Source organism: Scophthalmus maximus, chromosome 19 (genome assembly GCF_022379125.1).
Source record: "Scophthalmus maximus strain ysfricsl-2021 chromosome 19, ASM2237912v1, whole genome shotgun sequence".
NCBI lineage: Eukaryota > Metazoa > Chordata > Actinopteri > Pleuronectiformes > Scophthalmidae > Scophthalmus > Scophthalmus maximus.
The window spans coordinates 11948063-11969551 of NC_061533.1; the positions used below are offsets into that span (position 1 = coordinate 11948063).

Sequence of the window (21489 nt, forward strand, 5' to 3'; positions counted from 1 at the left end):
CTCTTCTTTCCTCACAACTTTTTTTTTCCTCCACACTCGCTTGACTCATGTTGTTTTCAAATGCCACCTTCAAAATAGAAACAACTAAGCTGCTTTTTCTCTCCATCCAACTCATTTTCTGATGTATTTTTCTTTAATCTTCTTTTTCCTTCTTAATACAGCAACGCTCACTGCCTTGAAGTTAGACCTTTTAACATGCAAAGCTGTGAAATTAATGCAAATATGAAGTAATTCCTGATCACCAACATCCACATGGGCTTTATCCTGTTATCAATATTAACTACATTATCGTCTCTACAATAATGAAAATTGTCATCATCAAAAACCATAGAATTATCCTGACCAAACTACATTTGTTAACCAAACTACTGGTAATATGTGCCGGACAACTAATCCATCACTTTAATCATTCATGAATATTTTGACAACTGATGGATAACGGATAAGGTTACATTTTGTAAAGAAATGCCAAATGCCCAGAGGATGAAGCTTTCACATTGAAATTTGACTTCTAAGTAGGACTCCGTGTCCCTGAGGGGACTGAGCACTAAATGTACAAAGAAGTGATGATATCGATTGCACGACAGCCACACGTGTTTGGTTAGGTTTTTTGTTTTTGTTGTCATTTATGCAAAAACAGTTAACGTTTTGGGATGCAAGACACATTTCAGAAGAGCATTCTGATGCTTGCTTACACTAATGTGGTGAACATGGTAAACATTATACCTCCAACTCATACGACGAACTATGTCGTATGTGGTAAAAACGACCATATCGACCATTTCCTAAAATAGCGCCTCTACCGGTGACAGGAGGAACACAACAAATACTTTTTTCGCCTCAAAGCATTGTTGGCTTTACCGTTGCATGGTTGATGAGCTTATAAAGGTAAGGGCGATGGTAAGGGTGAATCAGAACCATTACTACACAGAACATAAGGAAATCCATATAAATACAGGAACTTCACGGACTTACCAGGTCGAATGCCAATATCGGCTATGAACATAACTACCGCTAGAGGTATGCGGTCCTTAACACAACCATATACATCGTAATACGCCGTTTCAAAAACGACAGTCGTACGAGTTGGAGAACAGGCTCTTCATTCTCTGTCCCCAGATTACCTTTACATCATATGCAACTTTTTCTTATACTCTCTCCTCTTATCTAAACTCAAATTATAGATCATGTGGTCCATATGGTATAATTATTGTTGTGTTGCTTTACCAAAGCAATGATGTAATTATGTGGGTACACAGACTGTGTACAAGTGAACCATTTCTCTCACTGAGTGTGTAAGAAATCTGAGCTAATAAAAAGTTTGGTGTTAGAAGAGAACAGCCTAATAGTGTTCCCCTAGGGAGGCTTGACGCAAAATAGGCACATGGCCAAAGAGACACAGAAACCCAAACTTTTTATGCGAAGACACACACACAAACACACACACCAAAAACATTTTTTAATCAGAACAGCTTGTCTTAGTGACTAATACACAAGTCTTCACGGACCATTACCTTGCTCCAATTAAAACATGAAGCAATATGTTGTTTTCCAAGCAAGAGTTTTTGCATACTCCTTCATCAGCCCTCTGGGATGACACCTTGAGTCTATTTATGCGTCTTATCCCTCCGGTCATTCACATATGGTTGTTCGAGGCTTTTCATTGCTTACATCATTCTAAAAGTAAGATCTGTTTACTTTGAAGACTTTTAAACGCCGATTCAAGTGTGAAAACTGCATATTATCACTAGGAACAGTAAGAACTGCCACTTCAATAAGTAAAAGAGGGAAAATCTTGCCTTTTATTTTGTAATTTGAAAATGTTTAGCACCATTCTGAGTATACACTCTGCTAATCTTTAGTCCTCTTGAGAGTGACTAAATGTTTGATTTACTCAAACATTAATTGTCACTGTACTGTATAACAGGACTTAACAATGATAAACAGTAAGACTCCCTTTGGGACTGATGCAGCAGGCCTCTCCCCCTGTTGCCTCACATTTTCTTGGATGATATTTGCCAACTTGCTCACAATACGTTCACGGGTGTAATCGATCCTATTCACATTTATGGTTTGACATAGAATTTAAAATAACCATTTCACAAGTGCATTCAACCATGAAGATATTACCCAAAATGTGCAAGAATCCTGAGTTCATGAAAACAAAACATCTTTAAGCACACTTTTTATAATTTTTGTTCTTTTTTAATGGAGATGCTTCATGATTCATACAGAACAATATAGTGTCAGATTTCTTCAGCAACCCTTTGAAACAAAATTGCTTTGTCCCGCTCCATCTGTGTGATGGCTTGTGTATCGTATGGACTTCGCTACCGCAGCGCCACACGAAGATCACTCCTGCACACACTCTGGCTCCAAATGACATTAAAAGCACAAGATGGCGGCACTTGTATCCAAGATATTTTAGCTTCTTTATGGGAAGAAGTGAATATATGTTGTCCATCTTTGGTCTATGTTTTCATAGCAAATCCTACAATGATATACTGTACATTCCTATAAAGTACTATCATGCCCTTTTGCGATGGACCTTTAGGCCAAAACATGTATCTACAATCAGTCGGATGAAGTTTAAATCATGACATCTAACTAACCTCACTATATGAAGGGGAATCTTCAAGGTTGTTAAGGAATACGGATAAAAGCGCAGCATGTAGTCCAAAGCCATAGGAAGACATGAACCCATGTGGGTGTCTAGGCAACAGAGAGAGAGAGGGAGAGAGAGAGAGAGATCATGTGCAGTGTTATCTATCTGAGGGAGACAGGTCTGGGGATTTACTCTACACAAAGCTTACCTCTACAGGGGGTTTGAGGTACAGACACTCCCTGCAGAATCACTGGCCATGATGAAGTAGGCAATTTGAAGCTAATGTCCATTTGTTTTCTGAATAGCTCAATGTGCAAGAGGAACCTGGACACTGGTCAAAATATATTTTTTCCAAAAAAGCATAAATAGTGGAAGAAAGAGAAAAGAAAAATCTAAGGAACCGAGAGCTAGACTAATACATTTTATTCAAAATGTTTTTTAGAAATAAGAATAAATTCTCCTTGACCTCTCACACTTCTGCACTTTACAAACTACAAATGTATTCAAACCGAAAAGTTACACAACGTGTGAAGTACTTCTCAGCAGGACTTCCACAAGCTACTTCATCATGCTAACATAGTCTGGATACTTTACTTCACATATTCAGCACTGCAGTGACATGCAGAAAAACTCAGTAGGTGGCGACTTGACAGTATAGTGTGTGACATATATAGTGTGTGACAAGTAACTGTACCCTTGATCAAAGGCAGTGAAAACAGTCATATGAAATAGTATTGTCAGATCCAAAGCAAAAGGTTTGTAATAATTACAGGTGTAATTGTAATAGAATAAACTAGTTGGTGAAAACTTGCAATAGTAGCAGTAATGCTGGTATCAGCATTAATGATTATATTTTAGCAACTGTAATGGTAATTATAGCAGCACAAGTAACCATATGAAACACCAAAACAAAATATCTTCGTCTGCAGTTCCTACAGGGACAAGTAATGTTAGGAATCCATATTTCATTTATCACATTTACCAACCTTCAGCTAAAGCCAACACCACCTTTCTCAGCCATTTCCGAGTGTGTTTGTGTGTCTTTACAGAAGGTGGTGTTAGAGGTATAGGTGAAAGAGATAACTGTTCAGAGTGTCAAAGGGTCACTTCCCTGGTCAGGTCATTAAATTTCCAGGTGCCCAGGAACACCTGGCTGGGAGTAAACAACTGGTGGTCCAACATCAGCTATTATTATTGCAAATGCTATGTTACAGCTGGTTGGGGTAGTAGAGGGCAGATCCCACATCAGATCATTAATGCCTCCTGCAGAGCTAAACCAGAGAGTGGGGGAGGGAGTGAAGATGAGAAAGAGGGAGGTAGCTAGAGAAGCACACAGACAAGAAGACGGTGCCTCTTGAAACCTCACTTCTGCCACAGGATGGTGGACATTTAGAAGACCACGGTTTGCAGGGTTCCTTACACCCGCCATGACAAACTGCCTTTTTTAACTTAGGCTAAACCTTTAATTTACCAAATAACAGGAAAAAATTAAAGGGTCAAAGAGCAGATGACATGTGCAAGTCAGTACAGTTTCAAGCTGAGATTAAAAAGCATGAGACCAGCCAGACCTTCTATACAGTGTTAAGACAACAAAAAAAACAACGGAGGCTGCTTCGGTGTGATGTTTTGTTGAAGAGCTTTCTACTGTACGGACTCAGCCGTTCTACTGCATATTACAATGTTAAAATTAGGCTACATTCATAATTGGACAAGTATCAACATAATTTACATGCCTGCCTGTGATTTCCACAAGCAACCGGCTTCCAACTAGGAAACATGAGTCTATGAGTGACTACAATTTACAACTGACAGCTGAATTTACAACTGGTAAAAAAAAAATGTTTTAGACCTTACAATGATCAGTGGGGGTCAATGAGTGTGCGCGGGTGGAAATGAGAGTGACTCACAATACAGATGGAGGGAGTAAGTGGGAGGAAGAAAAGAGGGGTGTGAAAAAGAGAGACATCAATCTTCTCTGTGCCCCCTGTGGTCTGGGGTACCTGTCCTGTTTCTGACATCAACAAAGCCAAGCCTTCTGGGTAGTAATCAATCAGTCACACTCCGACAAGCTGGCGGAACAGAATGGTCTGTGTGTGTGTTAGTGTGAGTGCATATATGCGTGTGTATGAGTGTGTGTTGGAGTGGAAGGGGCACATTAGAGAGGCAAAGGATGAGTAGAAACAGAGGCAATAGAGTGTAGAGTGGTGTTAATTTTGTAAACGAAAAATATGACTTTACACGTTTGCCCTCAACCTTTCTTTCCCATGATGATGATGAGTCATAGGAAGTCACCAACATTGTCCAACGCTGTGACTATATCAGCATGCAATATCACTGACGAAACAAGACTAAAAGGTAACGTAAAATAAACTGTCAGGACTGCATTGGTCGCCAGCACAGTGAGGATGAAATATTGTTAGAGAGCAGTTTGCTGAAGTTTGATTAATATGTTCATTCTTGTCAACCTGACCATATTCGTGTATTTCTTTGACTAAGACAGTGTCCTGACTTTGGTGAGGTTAACTGTATCTCCGGACTTAGTGTTTTTTCGTATATCTTGTTACTCACTCAGGTTTGGCTGCAGGATCTTTTGTGTTTACTCGCACGAGTAAACAAATGCAGTGAATATTTGCCCGTTCTCTTTCTGATGTGGACTTCAATGACGTTGCGATCGAATCTCAACGATACGGAGGAATATTCTCCTCAAGTACAAACATTTCAACTCATGCTAGTGAAGCAAATGACAAGATTTTCACATTATTGTATTTGCGTCTTTGCTTTGACTTCGCGTTTTAGTGTGAGAAATAGCAGACAAAATTAACACTGCTGTGAGGAGAAAGAAAGGCAAGTGAAGTCTGCTTGTGAAGGAAGAGGATGAATTCAATTAAATAAGAGAGTGAAGCAAAGTAGACTGGCAAAAAAAGAAAATAGTGATTTTTCACTTTTTTGAACAGGTTTAATGTCACTGACCATTTCTATTTTATTGTTAAATACTTAGTTCAGTCTTTCACTCACATCTTGGTGAAGAGACTTAATAAGTTGTGTCCTCTGAGCGACCTTGATTGTCATAGGTTTCCTTCAGCTATTGTACAAGAGACCTGAACAATTAAAAAATCTGGGATTAATGACCAATCCCAGCTAACATTGGGCGAGAGGCGGGGTACACTCTGGACAGATCGCCAGCCTATCACAGGGCCACATACAGAGACGGACAACCATTCACTCTCACATTCACACCTACGGTCAGTTGAGAGTCTCAATTGACCATCCCCATTCTGCATGTCTTTGGACTGTGGGAGGAAGCTGGAGAACCCGGAGAGAACCCATGCATACACGGGGATAACATGCAAACTCCATACAGAAAGGCCCTGGTTGGTTTGAACCGGGATTCGAACCCAGAACCTTCTTGCTGTGAGGCGAAAGTGCTAACCACTACACCACCGTGTTTTTTTCTTTCTTTAGAAAATGTTTGTCTTTCAATAAACGTGCTCTGAATGTGACCAATGAGAGTCTGGGTTAAGAAACCAATAAAAGAAAACTATAAACTGTAAAAGTTTGTTTCAAGTTAAAAAAGATTTTGTCATATATTAATGGTGTTGTGTTCTCTTGAGACGTGTCAGTTTAGATGTTTCCTGAGGTCTCCTCAAAGCGCCTTAGCCATTTCCCGTTGGGGCATCGGATATTCCAACCCGGCACAACAATAAACTGGTCCCCATAAATCACCAATGATCCCTATTGAATTAGCTCTGCAACCAGATCAACTCTAGCCTAATTGGTTAAATGCATTATGTTGATTAATCAGCTCTACTAACTGTAATAAAGTAACGAGCAGCTCAAGGAAAGCAGATCTTTGTTTTTCTGATTCTTTCTTTGATCTGTTTTACTCAGAAATCTTCACAAATCACCTGACAAATGAGTTGGTTTCTCTGCACTTTGATAGTTCTTCCATTCTGTTTCTCAGGCTTCTGGTAAAAGCTCTTTACACCACCACCACCACCACCACCCCCTCCTATCACATTATCTCCCTCCATCTTCTGATGCATGGGCTTTTAGGAATGAAAAACCTTGCAGAGCGACAAAACTGCCCCTTCTAATGAAGAAAATTACATTGTTCTTCTCTATAATCACAACCCATACATCAGCGAATGCTACTCACATGTCGCATGTGTTTAGGGGAGTGCTGTTGTGCTTTGAACAATGACATAATTACTGATTACAGACCGCATTTTAGACAAAGCGCCATCAGATCTTTTATTTCGCTCAATGAATGCGTCTCAGACAACTATCAGTACTTGTAGTAGAACCCTAAATAAAAACAACATTGGTTTGGTGCAGTGAACCATTATTGTGGCATGACTGTATGCATGTATACACTTAAGTTTGAGATAACTCAGCTGACCACTGATATTACACCTATACGTCATATAGTATCAGAGACGAACTGTCGAGCTGTATTGTTATTGTTAACTGATTTGTCAATAGAGAAGGGAAAAGTAAGGCGTAGAGCTTCGTCTACTATTTTATCTGATGTTTAAAACAGTCTCCATTTGTATGAATACGATTATATATATGCATATATAACATCATTACAGTGTGAAAGATGGGCCTCAAGAGAATTAAGGGAAAGAGGGAGAAAGTGAAAGGAAAAATAAAGAGGGAGAAGAAAAAGAGAGGACGTTAGGAAAGAATGCAGAGGTATTTCGGTCTTATTAAGGCTCGAGCTTTTGAAACATCTATCTTTGTTAAATGTATCGTGCTCCTGAAACTAAATTCCTCTCTGCAGCTGTCCACCCTTCCATCTTTGTCCGAGTGCTTCACTTCACTACTTGTATCACTACAAATTACAGTTCACACAAGCAGCTGGGTTTAATATTGCCTCACTCAATAGAGTTAATTGTCTACGGCTCTCTGCCTTTTAGTCAGTGCCACACACACGCACGCACGCGCGCACACGCACGCACACGCCAATTACTACCACATGTCCCTCTGTGTGTGTACATCTTAGTGTTAGATGGATCATTATCTATCATTCAAAATATTTTTAATGCACATGACTGTTCATTATGCTTTGTGTATCTAGTAAATGCTAGTCATATTTTTTTAAAGATATTCAATTATTTAAAATTTTCTTTTTTGCCCATTTGGAATTGAAACCAGTAATCGATAAGCAGAATTACGATTTATAAAAATCAAACAATTCCCAACTAATGACATTCAACCCTTATGGTGAAAAGCACCTCCAAGAGCTTCTGGTTGAATATCTCTGAACTTTTTAGAAAGCCACTGGTGTGGTCACTTTGGATGCTTTTTTCGGGGCAACCAATTAGATCGGGAGATATTCATCACCCTTGTAACCAAGGAAAGGGAGGGGAATATTCTTCTGACTGTATCTCTCTACCCTGAGCTATGTCAAATATAAACTATCACAACAAAGACACACAAAGACACATTTGAGGGAGCAGATCGGCCTGGTGCTGAATGTTGCTGGTGAGTTTTGTGCTTTTATCACTGAAAACATTGTAAACTTTTTCTTAGCTGTGTAGTCAACAAAACAACTCTTGCCCTATGGCTGTCAGATTCAGGAACGACAAGCTTGTCCTTACAAAGTATGAGGCCAAGCATCCGCTGGTTGGTGCTGATGGTGAAAAAAAAAAATGTAAAAAAAATAGTAATAAAAAGCAAAAAGGCGATGCTAGTATATCATACATTGGCATCGGTAGTATGTAGTATAGATTTGGTTGTCATAGAAACAAAATCCATGCAGTGCCTTTTAATGAAGTGCTGCAACGAAGCCCTCCCCAGTGCCCTGCCCGCACTTTCCTGCCAGAGAAAACTCTACAAACACAAACTGAGATTACATCGGTCCTGTTGTTGCTGTTGCTACGTTTTCACTTTTCTGTTACTATTTTTCAGCACAGCACCAACAAATAGGGATGTTTCATTAATTAGAATGGGACAGATCTGGGGCGCTGATGTGCTTCCAAAATAAAGGGTTTATCTACTTATGTGGAAAAAGAGTCTCTCCACACCAACATTGATTGTTTTCAAGACCATTACTGCAGTTCGTTTTTTACTGCAAGCTGGATGTCATTATCACTTTTGAGTGCTTTTGGTCACATGCGAGTTCCCAACAATCGAGCGGACAGGCTCAAAACTACTCATGTACAACTCCCTTCCACTGCATCACACCCCAAATGCAAGTGTGATCAGTTACCACAAACAGTATGCTCGAAAAGTGGTTGTGAAAAGTTTGTAGCATATATAGTCGGCTTCGATTCAGTTATACAGTTATAACGCTTAACATGAAAAAATCTGCAGTGAAAATGCTCAAACCACCTCTCTGCTTCATGTGCAGCATGTTCCAGGGTTCAATTTGGTAAATATAGAGCTTAACATGTCACTAGTGCTTTACACTGTTTTGCTAATCACGTCTAATGCAATATTGACTTGTCTCAGCTAAAATCTCAATAAAGAAACTTGCTGCTTAGTGGGGCTAAGACATGAAAGTGTGTTTCCATTTTCAGTGAGGGAGCATCTTATGCTGTCAGCCTAAACATGTGTCTGTACTTTTGCTGACACTATAAAACACCCCCATAGTACATGCAGGATGTACAGAAGTACAAACACTGCTCCTTGAAAGCACAATCTCACGGTGTGTACAGTTTGTACACACGCACGCACCACACGCAGCCCCTGATTATTTATCCTGGGGATGATGTATGTGCTGTCAATGCTCAATCAATTCCTTGTCTTGTTAGTTAAATAAATGTATCAACCAAATGATTGTAGTTCTAATTGAGGTTGATATTTTCATACAATAACGCTGAATCAAAACTGCCTTTTAATTAAAACGTATTTTCCATTATTCCACCAACACTGCTTCTGTGTTTGCCTCGGCAGACACGTATGATTGCAAGTCCTGCCAACATTTTAATTGACATCTGTTGTTTGTTTTTCTTGTCATTTCAATTTTTATGCATCATCTCCCTAATTTGTGTTTTTCAACTGTTGTTATTCTGATAAATCAACTTATTACAAGTACACACATTTGAACCATAAGCAAACTTTTTGTCATGTTTTAGTTTTGAGATAGTGTAGTTTAAGTCAACAAGAAGCACATTGTGTCTATTGAACTACAGTGTAGGTTTGTATTCTATTGGATCAGGGGTGGTCAACACATGTACATATGTCAAGAAATTACCAATTTATATGAGAACTGTCAAGAACAGCTATGATACTGTAGGTGTATAATTGTGGTGCCAAAGGCGTGGTGAAGAATTTGGGGTGCACCTAGAATAATGTGCCGGTGCACCTAGATGAATAAGTTAGGCGCACCAATGAAAGTCCTGACCAAGCACCAAAAACCAAGTAATATCTGAAAAATGTACAATTGAATACAATCTGCATGAAAGTTTGTCACTTTTTATGACTCAATTATAATGAAGTTCTAGTAATTTCATTAATTAATTTATTTGTTTGTTTAAGATGAAACCCAAAACGATGAAACCAGCAATCATCTCAACTCTATCACAAAAGCAGCCATAAAATACTGTGTGGGGGGACATCAATTTCTATACAAAGTGAGTGAGAGAGAAACCTTTTTTGACATCACCTGCCAAAAATCAGGGTTTATAAAGTGAATTGTTGTGGCCCTGATGTAAATTATGTAGCAGTTCATGTCAGTACTTCTGGCTTTATAACTATGGTCACAAACAAACAGTGTTTATTTATGGATAATACTCAAATCAATCTCACATGATTACACAAGCACATACAAACATTCACTGATGAATTCCAAGTACAGTAAAAAGATTTTGATTAGCGAATACATCATCAAATAATCAGAGGATGAAGAGAACATCACATCTTTCACATTGCTCGGACGTAAAATAATGATATACACTTGACATTCAATCCGTTTGGTATCTTCAAGCTTTCAAAAAAAGAAAAATTGATTACTTTCTTGTACATGTTACTTTGTTTCCACAGAATCATTTTTATCTGGCAAACTCCCTCAAGCTTAAGAAGATAACAGTTAAGTCACTTTTCACGACAGGATGGAAATCAGATGAACCTTTTGCAGGTATGTCAACAAATAGAAATAAAAATATACAAGCTTTTTTTGCGGAATTGTTTCCTTTTGAACAGTGTTATCCCTGGCTCAGTCTTACAGAGGTTAAAGAACTGCCTTTCCTCCTTTTCAGCTTCAGGTTATCATCTTTGAAATATTTGATGTTTTTTATTGTCCTTTACCTTTGTGTATCTGCCCTCACAGATTCCTCCAACTCCAACTCATATTCTGTATTCCTTTCCACAACGCTCTCTCATCCATGATGTGAAATCAAACAATGTATTCTCACTGAGGCATCCACACTACCGTGACACACACTCACCTCTCCACTGTTTATCATTAATTAATGTGATTTGTTCTTCCACCTATTTTCATCATTTCTATTATTCAAACACTCTTCAGAGCATCCCTCAGAGGATAGTGTAAATGCTGTTTGTTGTTTTGACTCTGTGTGAACTGAAATGAACTTGGTTTATCACTGAAGAACTCCATCTGTCACCTAACTTGAAAGAGTCGGAAAAAAGCTTTTTATCTATATGGCAGATGAAGGTCATGTTGAAAAGGGAATCCTAGTACACTACACTTCAAAACACACATGCACACAGCCATGTTCAGAAATGAGACGTTTGACTTTTCCCAGACCTTCGTAAAAAATGTATGTGTTTGCATCAGCGACGAGTGCACAGCAGGAGAAGATAAAGTGGTTTGACTCTACTCTGACGACAATCAATCAGTAAAAAGTTTTTCAGGATATTCAAAGCTATCCTTAATCATGGTAGGCTAATCAGGATACTGCTTTTGTTGGGCTTTGTCAAAACACTCATATAAATTGTTTGAGAAGATGCTTCGATAATGACATTGGAATAAACATATAAGACTGTGCAAATTAAATCAGACCTCTATTCTATAACAACAATCTCCTGATGAAGAAAGAGGAGGGCTGAAGAAAAACAGATCCCTGATCATGATGCGCAGCAGGTGACCAGAGAGAGAGAAACAGAAGAGGAAAAAGATTAGAACAAGATAAAGAACACGTACGAAAATCAAATGATATATTATATATTATGAATTAGTTGTGTTAAACCTATTTTATATCATTGAGAATTAAATATCTGAAAGAAACTGATAATGCATTGTGATGGGTATTTATCACTACATTTTACAGACCCGATGATTTTTTTTTAATCTGATTAATCAATGATGAAATTATGCATGAGTTGCATTAGTTTCACTGTAAATTACCTGAATATTTGCCATCAGCCAGATCATTACAGACTGAGTCATTCTGAAGTAACTGTACACAGAAACAATGAATAGTAATGACAGAGACGTTGTAAAGGGAGTGAAACTGGGTGCATATAAAATGGTTGAGTAAACTGCTTTGTTTATGATAAATTCTACAAAATAACATGGAATTGAATATTTTATTTTGGCGATGAGTACTAATTTAGTCATAAGAAACTTTTAATAAATTATATTTTACAGTATTGTTCTGAGTTCAGTTTTCATAATCATGTAGATTAGTTTGTTAATGTGCTATCTCAGACTCACACCTTCAAACAGAACATATCTACAATGATTCACTGCTTTGCATGATTTGCCATTATACAAGCTATGTGTTTGAAAATGAGCCTTGATAATGACAAGGAGATGAACGCAGCAAAATGTGGAAATGAAATCAGACATCTATTCTTGAACTACAATGGTCAGATGGGGAAGGACGGAGGAGAAAGAGGAGGAGGATGGGGGAGAAGAAGAGTGAACACAGGTAAATTAGATTCAAACGGAGAAAGAACACCAAGTAGCAGAATGTGGAAGAAATAGAAATAAATCAAAAGTGTGAAAGAAATTGATATACTGTGGTATGATGGAAATGAGGAGCAGTGGGAGAGAGAGGGTGGTGAGCAAGCTCTGAAGAGGAAATCAGTTGCTTTCTAATGGGCGCTGATTACATCTCCTCCTAAATGTCAAGTACATTTCCATTTAAAGTGCCTTGCTGCTTAAAAAGCCATGAAGACGAACACACACACACACACACACACACACACACACACACACACACACACACACACACACACACACACACACACACACACACACACACACACACACACACACACACACACACACACACACACACACACACACACACACACACACACACACACAGAATTGATTCAGCATCTGAATGCAGACTGTGACTGTGTGCGTCTATAGGAACACGTGTCATTTCTTCATACCTCCCCCTGCGTGTGTCCATGAATCACGCACAAGTGGCACAGTAACCAGGGCACACCTTGGTCTCATCAATTAAATCCACACACAAACTTCTTTATCCTTCATTTCAACCCGCCCTCAAATCTGCTTCAGACCAATGAGGCGTGTCCTCCCTCTGGGGTTCGGTAATGACTGCCAATCAGGATCACTGTAGCTGTGCCCACCAGTAAAGACAGATGAGTGGCCCCGAGGTGCGGCACTGGAGCGAACAGAGCTTAGGGATAGTTTCAATATGTCACAATAACACATGCTCCAACACTCGCGCACATAGGGGGGAAAAACAACTGGCGTGTGTAGTAGTATTTCATTGAGGTGTAATGTGACACACCACATAATGTTCAATCAATAAAGTTTCAGACTGAGGTTCCCGCTGCATGGTCAGTTTCTAAGATACTCCTGTAAAATCTAATGTGACACAAGACCAGGGTGTCTCCAGCTATAAACAGGTTCAATTTGAGACAGTTTTAATACTACTTAGAAATTAGATTTAAGACTAAACCTGCAAAAGGAAAAATATAAAAATATACAAAAAGGGAAAATATGTTTGTTTGTAAAGTCATTTGTCGTTAAACTTGCATTGGGCCATGTTCCTCAACCAGCTAGCAGGCTGGTGAGGCGTTTTCTACACAACCACAACTATATTAGAAACACAAAAATGTTTCTAATACATTTCTCTCAGATAACAATTGGAAACATAATGTGTTCGGGCCAAACACCAAGGAAAACTGCGACCTCAAAAATGAACAGTCAAAACAATCTCTCTGTGATAATATCCATCAACGTTTTTATCTTTATAAGATGTGGAATTAATGGCTTATGTTTCACAGGTGTTCCTAATGAATCGACCAAAGAGTGCACAGTCAAAAAGAAACTGCACAGGTGTAAACAATGAAATGAATTAATCGTTAGTGTTATCAGTAACACCTGGGTCTGCTTAAAGTGTGTTCACAGTAAACATAAAAAATAAAAGAGAAAAAATATATGACTGCTTGTAAATAATAAGTTTGTTTACAAAAGCAAAGTCTGCAAAGCCTGAAGTTATTCACGGAGCAAAACCATAAGCCCACAGAACTTGTCATGCAACAGCAGGCATCAGTCAACAGGAGACTGTGACCATCCAACAACATGCACGTGTGAACAGCAGCAACCACAAGACAACAGCGTGTGGTGTGGTTCGATGGAGGACTCACGGTGTCTATGGACGATCTGGAGAAGACGACGTGCTCCACATGCATCGTGTCCACCTGCTGCGGTGATCCTCCTCCTCCTCCTCCTCGTCACCGCTAATGTCAACAACAAAACACGATGGCAACCAAACAAGTCGACTCTTCTTGTTCTTTTTCCTTAGTATTATTTTTTTTTTTTTGGAGGGTGGCAACCAAACAAGTCGACTCTTCGTCGGTCGTTTCATTTTAAATAAATCGTTTTTTAACTTTCTCCTGCCAGTTGAAAGACGAGCGCGTGACTGTTCGACACGTCATCAGAGGAGGCCACACCCACACGCACCTGCGCTGTCTTCTTCTGGGTGGACCTCAGTACGGGTGCCGCACCGGGTCACACCGATAACACCCACGTCCTCACAACCTGGAGGGGGCGCTGTTTCACTTATTTTAGGAAACGATGAAAATTGGGGTGGAATTAATTAATCAATTTATTTATTAATTTATTTATTTATTTATTTATCAGAAAGCTGTTTTGAACAATGAGTGACTATGACTTGGGTCCCTCCGAAAGTGTGACCACGACTAGGACAAAAAAAATATTATTACATATTGACACAGAAAATATCAACCTTAACATGAACTGTAAAGTTTTATATCTCAGATGATTAATATGAATAAATATCGAGCAAAAAGCTGTTGCCTGTGTGAATTTTAATATGCATCTTTGTTCAACACCTTGTTAAGAAAAGTGCTGTACCACAATGCAACTACAGTTACAAAATGTGATATAGTTTGGATATATCTGCTGCAAAAAGGAATAACACACAGGAAAGATGAAAAATATAACTATAAAAAATTATATAATCATGATAAAGGCTATGCTTTAGACTCAAAATAAAGATTACACATCTTGAATAGTCAGAAAGGGCACTTCATCTGAACAAATGGCTTTTAATACAGCCTTCATTATAAAATCTAGCCTACTGTTTAATATTCACTGGTTTGATTTCCATTAGTTTTAAAGGTGGGCGCAGTAAAATTAATGAATTAACCATCTCCACTCCCTGAGACGTGTCTTGTACAAGGCTCTTCTTCCTACAACAGCTCAATGACACTGTACACTGGGCATCTAAGGTTCTAGTTGTTCTGTGCAGTTCTACTGAAATGTTGAATGGCAGGAAAAGTTCCGGGAAATGTCTGGAGCAACATTCGCTGACTTCAGTTCATGCCTGAAAGCATCTATAGACATGATGCAGCCACGACATTCCCTGGAACACATTCCTCCAATATGTCATTAACAGCAGAACTAATGATGTGAAAAGTCATGAAGTGTTGCCTTATATTGTGTCTACTCAGAGTAAAACTGTATTTTTAAAACAAGATACAGTTCATGTTATTAGACAGTTAATCTGTCACACTGACCCAGGACTTTGTAATTGCAATAAAGACCTTTAATACCTTTGAAAAACCTCCGATCCTTGATTTCTTCCACAAGCGCAGAGGGCATCAAATGCTCTTGGACTTACTCATACCCAGGACAACATGACTTACCATTCTCAGTTTTTCTTTGACAAAAAAATGATATGGACCATAGGTCTGTCAGTAGGAGGCAGCTTCATTACGATGCTCATAGTCATCATGCATCTTAACGAACCATATTTTCAATGTAATCCCTATAAAAAACACTTGCACACTGTAATGTATTTGAGAGCTTTATTCTCATAGGCGATGAGTAACCATTTGGTAAATGTCAGCTGAAGCATTCATCAGCAATCTGACAAGTCTCAAAACATGAGCTCCCCATCATGCCCTTGTCCAATACAATTATCCAGAGCAGCTCCAGGCCTTAAGGTGGATGCATGCGGGGAGGAGTTGCCACTGAACAGAAACCGGTCTCCCCCTTCTCACTGTATCTAAATGAAGTCGTGCCGTCTCCTCTGCCCTTGTCAGCACTTGTTAACCTCTCCATTGATTCTCCTGCACTACTGTACATCTCCTTTAATTAAAGACACCGGCTAATCTGTTTTCCACCCAGCTGTATTTGAAAGTGTGTTGATGTCATCTTCAGATGATTGCGCTAAATATAGCACTTTAAATTTACATGAATTGATTAAATTATCTATAAGGTCAGCAGAAGATTGATAAAAACTACTATGACCTCGGGTGAGTTTTAACATTGACTTACACTTTTAACAGTGATACTCAATACAATGACCTGGCCTCAGTCATGGTGGGGGGAAAAGCTTCAAAAACATCTACAGACACTGGCCATATATATTTTGAGTATAATAGCATGTAAACCAATTACAATTCTACAATCACCTAGGTAGCAACAGTATTCTAAAATTCCCCTGTTGTTGTTATTTTGAAGCAGGGATTGTATTCACTTACAAGAAAAAAAAACAGAAACCAGACGAAGAGTGGAAATTCAATGCAAGATTTTATCACATGTAGAAGTATGAAATCTGTAACGACCCCCCCCCTTTTTGCAAAATAATGTAACAAACCCATTAAAATCATGGACTCGAATTATACCATGAAAGTTGCAACGTTGTGTCTTCACAGAACTATTATCATCATAGAGTATTAATTTCATGCTTTATTTGGCCAAAAGAAAAGAAAAGAAAATTCCAAAACAACATATTTTGACTAAATATACCCAAACAATGATCTCCTGGAGACAAACTGCAGCTTCAGCAGCTGCTACTTATGTGAGTGTGTGTTTTGCATATTAGAGTCCCACTGTAACCAATAAAAACACTGATCAGCTTACCTCTATTTCACAATTATCGAGAGATCTCTTAGGGACGGCTTCAAGATTTGGCAGAGCTAATTAGATTTAATAATGGCTGAACTGAAGAGAGAGAGAGAGAGAGAGAGAGAGAGAGAGCGCTTTAGTAAATGAGGTAATAAAAATGCCTTTTGGATGCCTGGGCACAAAGACAATATAAATAGCCATCATGAGGGGACAGTGTAAGGACACGGCACAATATGTCTTCATCCCACACAAGACAGCTGTAAGTGACGGTGCCGTTTGAGAGACGAGAGGAGAACAGAAAAAGGGTCCCACTTGAGCATCGATCACTTTTGTGCCCCTGGTCTGTTTGCATATTTTAGACCCATAAACAACATGAATGATGTGCCGTGTAATGCACCATAATCGAGATTTATTCAATCTCAGGTGGAGGAGGTGGTGGGAGGAGATGTTCACAATCCTAGAATCAGGAGGGGTTGTTGTCCCCGCTGTATGTGCGTGCGTGCGTGCGTGTGTGTGTGTGTGTGTGTGTGTGTGTGTGTGTGTGTGTGTGTGTGTGTGTGTGTACGCGCGCGCCCACTGTGATTTATTTGATTTAATTAGATCGCTGATGTAAAACAGCTCGCAGGGGGAAAAAAAGGTAAAGACGAGTACCAAGGGAGACATAAATAACACCAGGCTCTTTCCCCTTCCCCTCTGCCTTTCTTTCCTCCTCTGGTTTCCTTCAACTCCCTGATCTGTCCTCTGCCCATATACAATCTCTTGTTTTTTCTCCGTACTGCACTGGTCTCTTTTTCCCCTCTTGCTCTTTTTGACTCCATTTTGCTCTATATCATAAGATCCTTCCTCTAAACTGTCCCCCCCCCACCCCATTCCTCCGTCTCCCTCTGCTCTGCTCCCGGCTGAATAACGATAGGGGGTAAACACCTCATTAAGCTAAAAGGCCCACAGGAACAATCACAGACATTGTACTCCGAACCTGCTAGTCTGAACGTTTAGGTTTTTCAACACAGCAAGACAAGAGGAAGTGGTGGCTATGACAGTGTCATCGGTGCCTCTTCTGTTGATGCTTTAACACATTCTGTGTCTTTGTCTTCAAGCCAGACATGCTCACAGCCATGAATAGCAGATTTATGGCTCATGATCAGTAGAGAAAAAGAGGATAAATCTACAACCCTCCAGTGGTAACGGCCAGGAAATGTGGTTTACCTGACACATTGAACACATCGTCACAGCCATCCATCTCTCTGAAACCACATGCAAGAGCAAAAAATCTGTTTTTCCACATTTTTTCAATAGCTTTGCACTTGCAGGTCTTTAAAACTATTGCATACTTGACTTTTCAACACATCATCGTCCTTGACAAAAAAAAAATATCCATCTTGACCAGGCAGTGGTAAACCTTCAGATTCCAGATGGTGGACCTTGTGTTAAATGTGTTCTATGCGAGTCCACTATGTTGAGTTTATGTTTCGTAATTTCTAAGCAATACTTCCATGTTTCTAACTATTTTTCTAACTTTAAAGTGTATTCCCACCTTTTAAACACAATTTCCCTTGCACTTCTTCTTCTCTACTCTCCAGCCTCTCTACTCTTAGTTGTTCGGAAGCATCGCAGAATTGAACACTTAATATTTCATGCCAGTCATACATCAGACCGCCTCTCTGCATGCTTAGTTAAAACCAAGCCTAGAGCACCAAATCATGCCACAACAGTAGAAACCTGGTATAGCCAGACTAATACTCAAACGCCTATTAGTCTGGGACATTTCAAAGAGGTCTTACTAGTGGACGCAGACCAAAATGCCTCTGGACGGCGGACGCAATTGGATAGACCTACAACCAATCATGTGGTTGCCTCTTTTGTTTTGGATGTGTGTTACTGCATGTTGTTGGATGTGTATTGCTGTATGTTGTGCAGCATGTACATGTGGATGTTTGGGGAAGGTGAGGCTAATTCGATCAATGAGCAACAAATCAGTGTACAACAATACTGGAACATAAGTCACGAGTCTTCGATAGAACTTTCAAACCTGTTTCCCCAGGTGGTCAGCACAAATTTACATAATGAATGGCTTTAAAGATTTATGCATGTTAAGCAATAATGTATGGCTACGAATCTATAGGAATCCCAATAGCATTTTCTTGAACGGTGTCATGCGCTGGTTTATCGTCATTAAATAAAACATGATTTCCAACAAATCTTGGCCTGTGGAAGTTAAGACGCAAAATCAAGCTTAAGACATGCATTCCTGATCGTCTGACTTCCCCAGATTTTCTGTAATTAGCCAATCCAAACAGTGCAGTAGAATTCAAATAGCCAAACCCTTATTGCTGTTTTTAAAAAACAAAGTGCTGTATGGACAAGATGTCCTTTTTAAAAGTAACATACTTTCAAAAGACTTAAGGCAATGTTCATATTCATAATCATTATTGATTATGATGAAGTGGTGTATACAGAGGGTGTGCCAAGGTTGTCATTAGCAACAGTAAAGAACCTGGGAACCAACAGTTGTGGAGCCAGGATCCATTGTAGGCATTTCACTTTGCAATATTGATTAAAGAGCAGTCACCATCCTCCAAACTGCTGCCTGAAACAATAAAACAGAGCAAATGAGTTAATCAGTCGGCATTTTGAGCCGATAAATTTTAGGTTGAAGTCACACAGTCACAAGTTAGTAGCTGCTCTAATTACTAAATTCACTGTGAAATTAACTGCGAGCGCAATTTCTAACCCTTGAAAAACAGTCGACTGTTAACAAAACAACTGCTCTAGGGAATTGTAATTTTTTTCGGCTTACACACACACACAAACACAAACACACACACAGATTGGATAGAATCTTTATGCAAGCTTTCAAAAAGTGAGTAGAAAATATTGCCAACAGAAAGGTACTCAGATAAGCAACATAATGGTTCAGTGATGATTGTCATTATCACTATTCATTTAAAAACAGACACTTTAGAAAACGTCCTCACGCTTTATTTTGAAGTGCAATGCTCTATAATATACAATTGCAAAATCCATACCACCACATTTCTGTTTATTTAATTAATAAGCTTAGTAAAGTTACAATTTAATATCAAAAATGAGCTCAACTTAATCATCTAATATACATTCAACAGAAAAGGATATTAGCATTAATATTCATGAAAACTCCCCTTTTACCAGAATATGAATTGAGATGTGATGACATTGAGACCTTGATCTTTTAGCCACACTCACCTTTCCCTTCTGAGGTTTGACTCCAACAAGCGCTAAGAAGTGCTGGTGGCGATGAAGGTGTTGGGTGCGACAGCGTTGATGGTCTCGTGGGCTCTCAAAGGGCCAGGGGCCACACGGGTGGAGCGGTGGGGGCCCAGAGGGTTGTCCAGCGTCACGTTGAAGGTGCCCTTCAGCGATGTGTTCATGATGCCGGCGCTCAACTACCAGGAAATAAAACAGAACAGAAGTGACAGATGACGAGGGAATAACATAGTAACAGCAATGCAGTGTGTTTGTGCGAAAAATATGGCAATACACTCAAATGCACACGGCTGAAGAGAACAATTCCATAATTAATTTATCAATCCATTTTTATATTGATTACGACCATATATTTCGTTTTTTGTATTTTTAAAGCATTCGTACTTCTAGCTCAACACAACTGAACAACTCTTTTTGGCGTGTTATTGTTGTTGTTTATGTTTACCAGTGCATGTCTTCATCCTGTTTTTTGTACACCAAATTGCTTTGGGGATTTGTAAAGTTGCATTGTATTGTACTGCATTGAAAAGAGAAATATTAATTTACAATTGCAAAAAACATGAGAACACAGGTGACAATGAAGGCTTAGAAAGAAAATAAACCCAAAGAATGAAGAAATGAATGAATGGAGGCGAGTATGATGAAGTCGTTGTCCTTTGACTTTGAACCGGGACTAAATAGCAATTCTTGGCGTCGTCAACTGGCGCCAATCACACTTTACTGCATTTAACAGTCTAATAAGATGTCACATGAACCATATCCATTGATCGTCAATGATCCTGCTGACTCAAGCACACACTCTCATGTGAACCAGCTTGACAGTGTTATCCACGACACGTGCAAGCCACAATAACACAGAATTTTTTTTAAGGATCTGTAGGCATTGGAGTCGATTCATAGTCACCTCAACAGTGTCCTTCTGTATTTGCATGTGGTTGTACATGAAGCTTTGATATATGCCTTCCAAATGTGGTATGACTCAGATTTGTTACTGAGCATCACATGATAAATGTGTATTCTTGCAAAGAAAAAGATTAAAACCGTAACATCAGTCATTTCTTTCCCTATAAAATAATCATCTCTGCTATGTAAAAACACACACACACACACACACACACACACACACACGTGAGCTGATATACAGTCACACAGCTGCAAAGATGGAGACATACATGAATACATATGCTCTGTACACACACTTAATCCACCATTCCTCCCACCCAGGTACTGCCTGAGGTCTCTACCTCTTCTATGTTTATCAAAGCTCTCTCCCTCTCTCTCACTCTTTCTTTCTCCCCCTCAACACCTCCCCTCACCTCCCAGCAAACATACACACATCAGTATGCCAGTGGTGACACAGGAGGATTTAGGC

The 21489-nt window shown here is 39.2% G+C and overlaps 1 protein-coding gene and 1 long non-coding RNA gene across 10 annotated transcripts in view; both read right to left on the reverse strand.

The window, feature by feature from the left end:
• Positions 1-14483, reverse strand: part of LOC118313839 — a 127064-nt gene extending 112581 nt beyond the window's left edge. For all 4 annotated transcript variants that reach the window (XR_007030168.1, XR_007030167.1, XR_007030169.1 and 1 more), the window contains exon 1: positions 14144-14483. This is a non-coding gene — a long non-coding RNA (uncharacterized LOC118313839). The remainder of the gene's footprint in view (positions 1-14143) is intronic.
• A 1332-nt stretch (positions 14484-15815) lies between these two features.
• stpg2 (sperm-tail PG-rich repeat containing 2) overlaps positions 15816-21489 on the reverse strand; it is a 53044-nt gene continuing 47370 nt past the window's right edge. For all 6 annotated transcript variants that reach the window (XM_035639770.2, XM_035639768.2, XM_035639765.2 and 3 more), the window contains 2 exons: positions 20097-20296; positions 15816-19461 (listed from right to left, as the gene is read on the reverse strand). In XM_035639770.2, the coding sequence (XP_035495663.1) occupies positions 20129-20296 (168 nt within the window). In that variant the 3' untranslated portion in view covers positions 15816-19461; positions 20097-20128. The remainder of the gene's footprint in view (positions 19462-20096; positions 20297-21489) is intronic.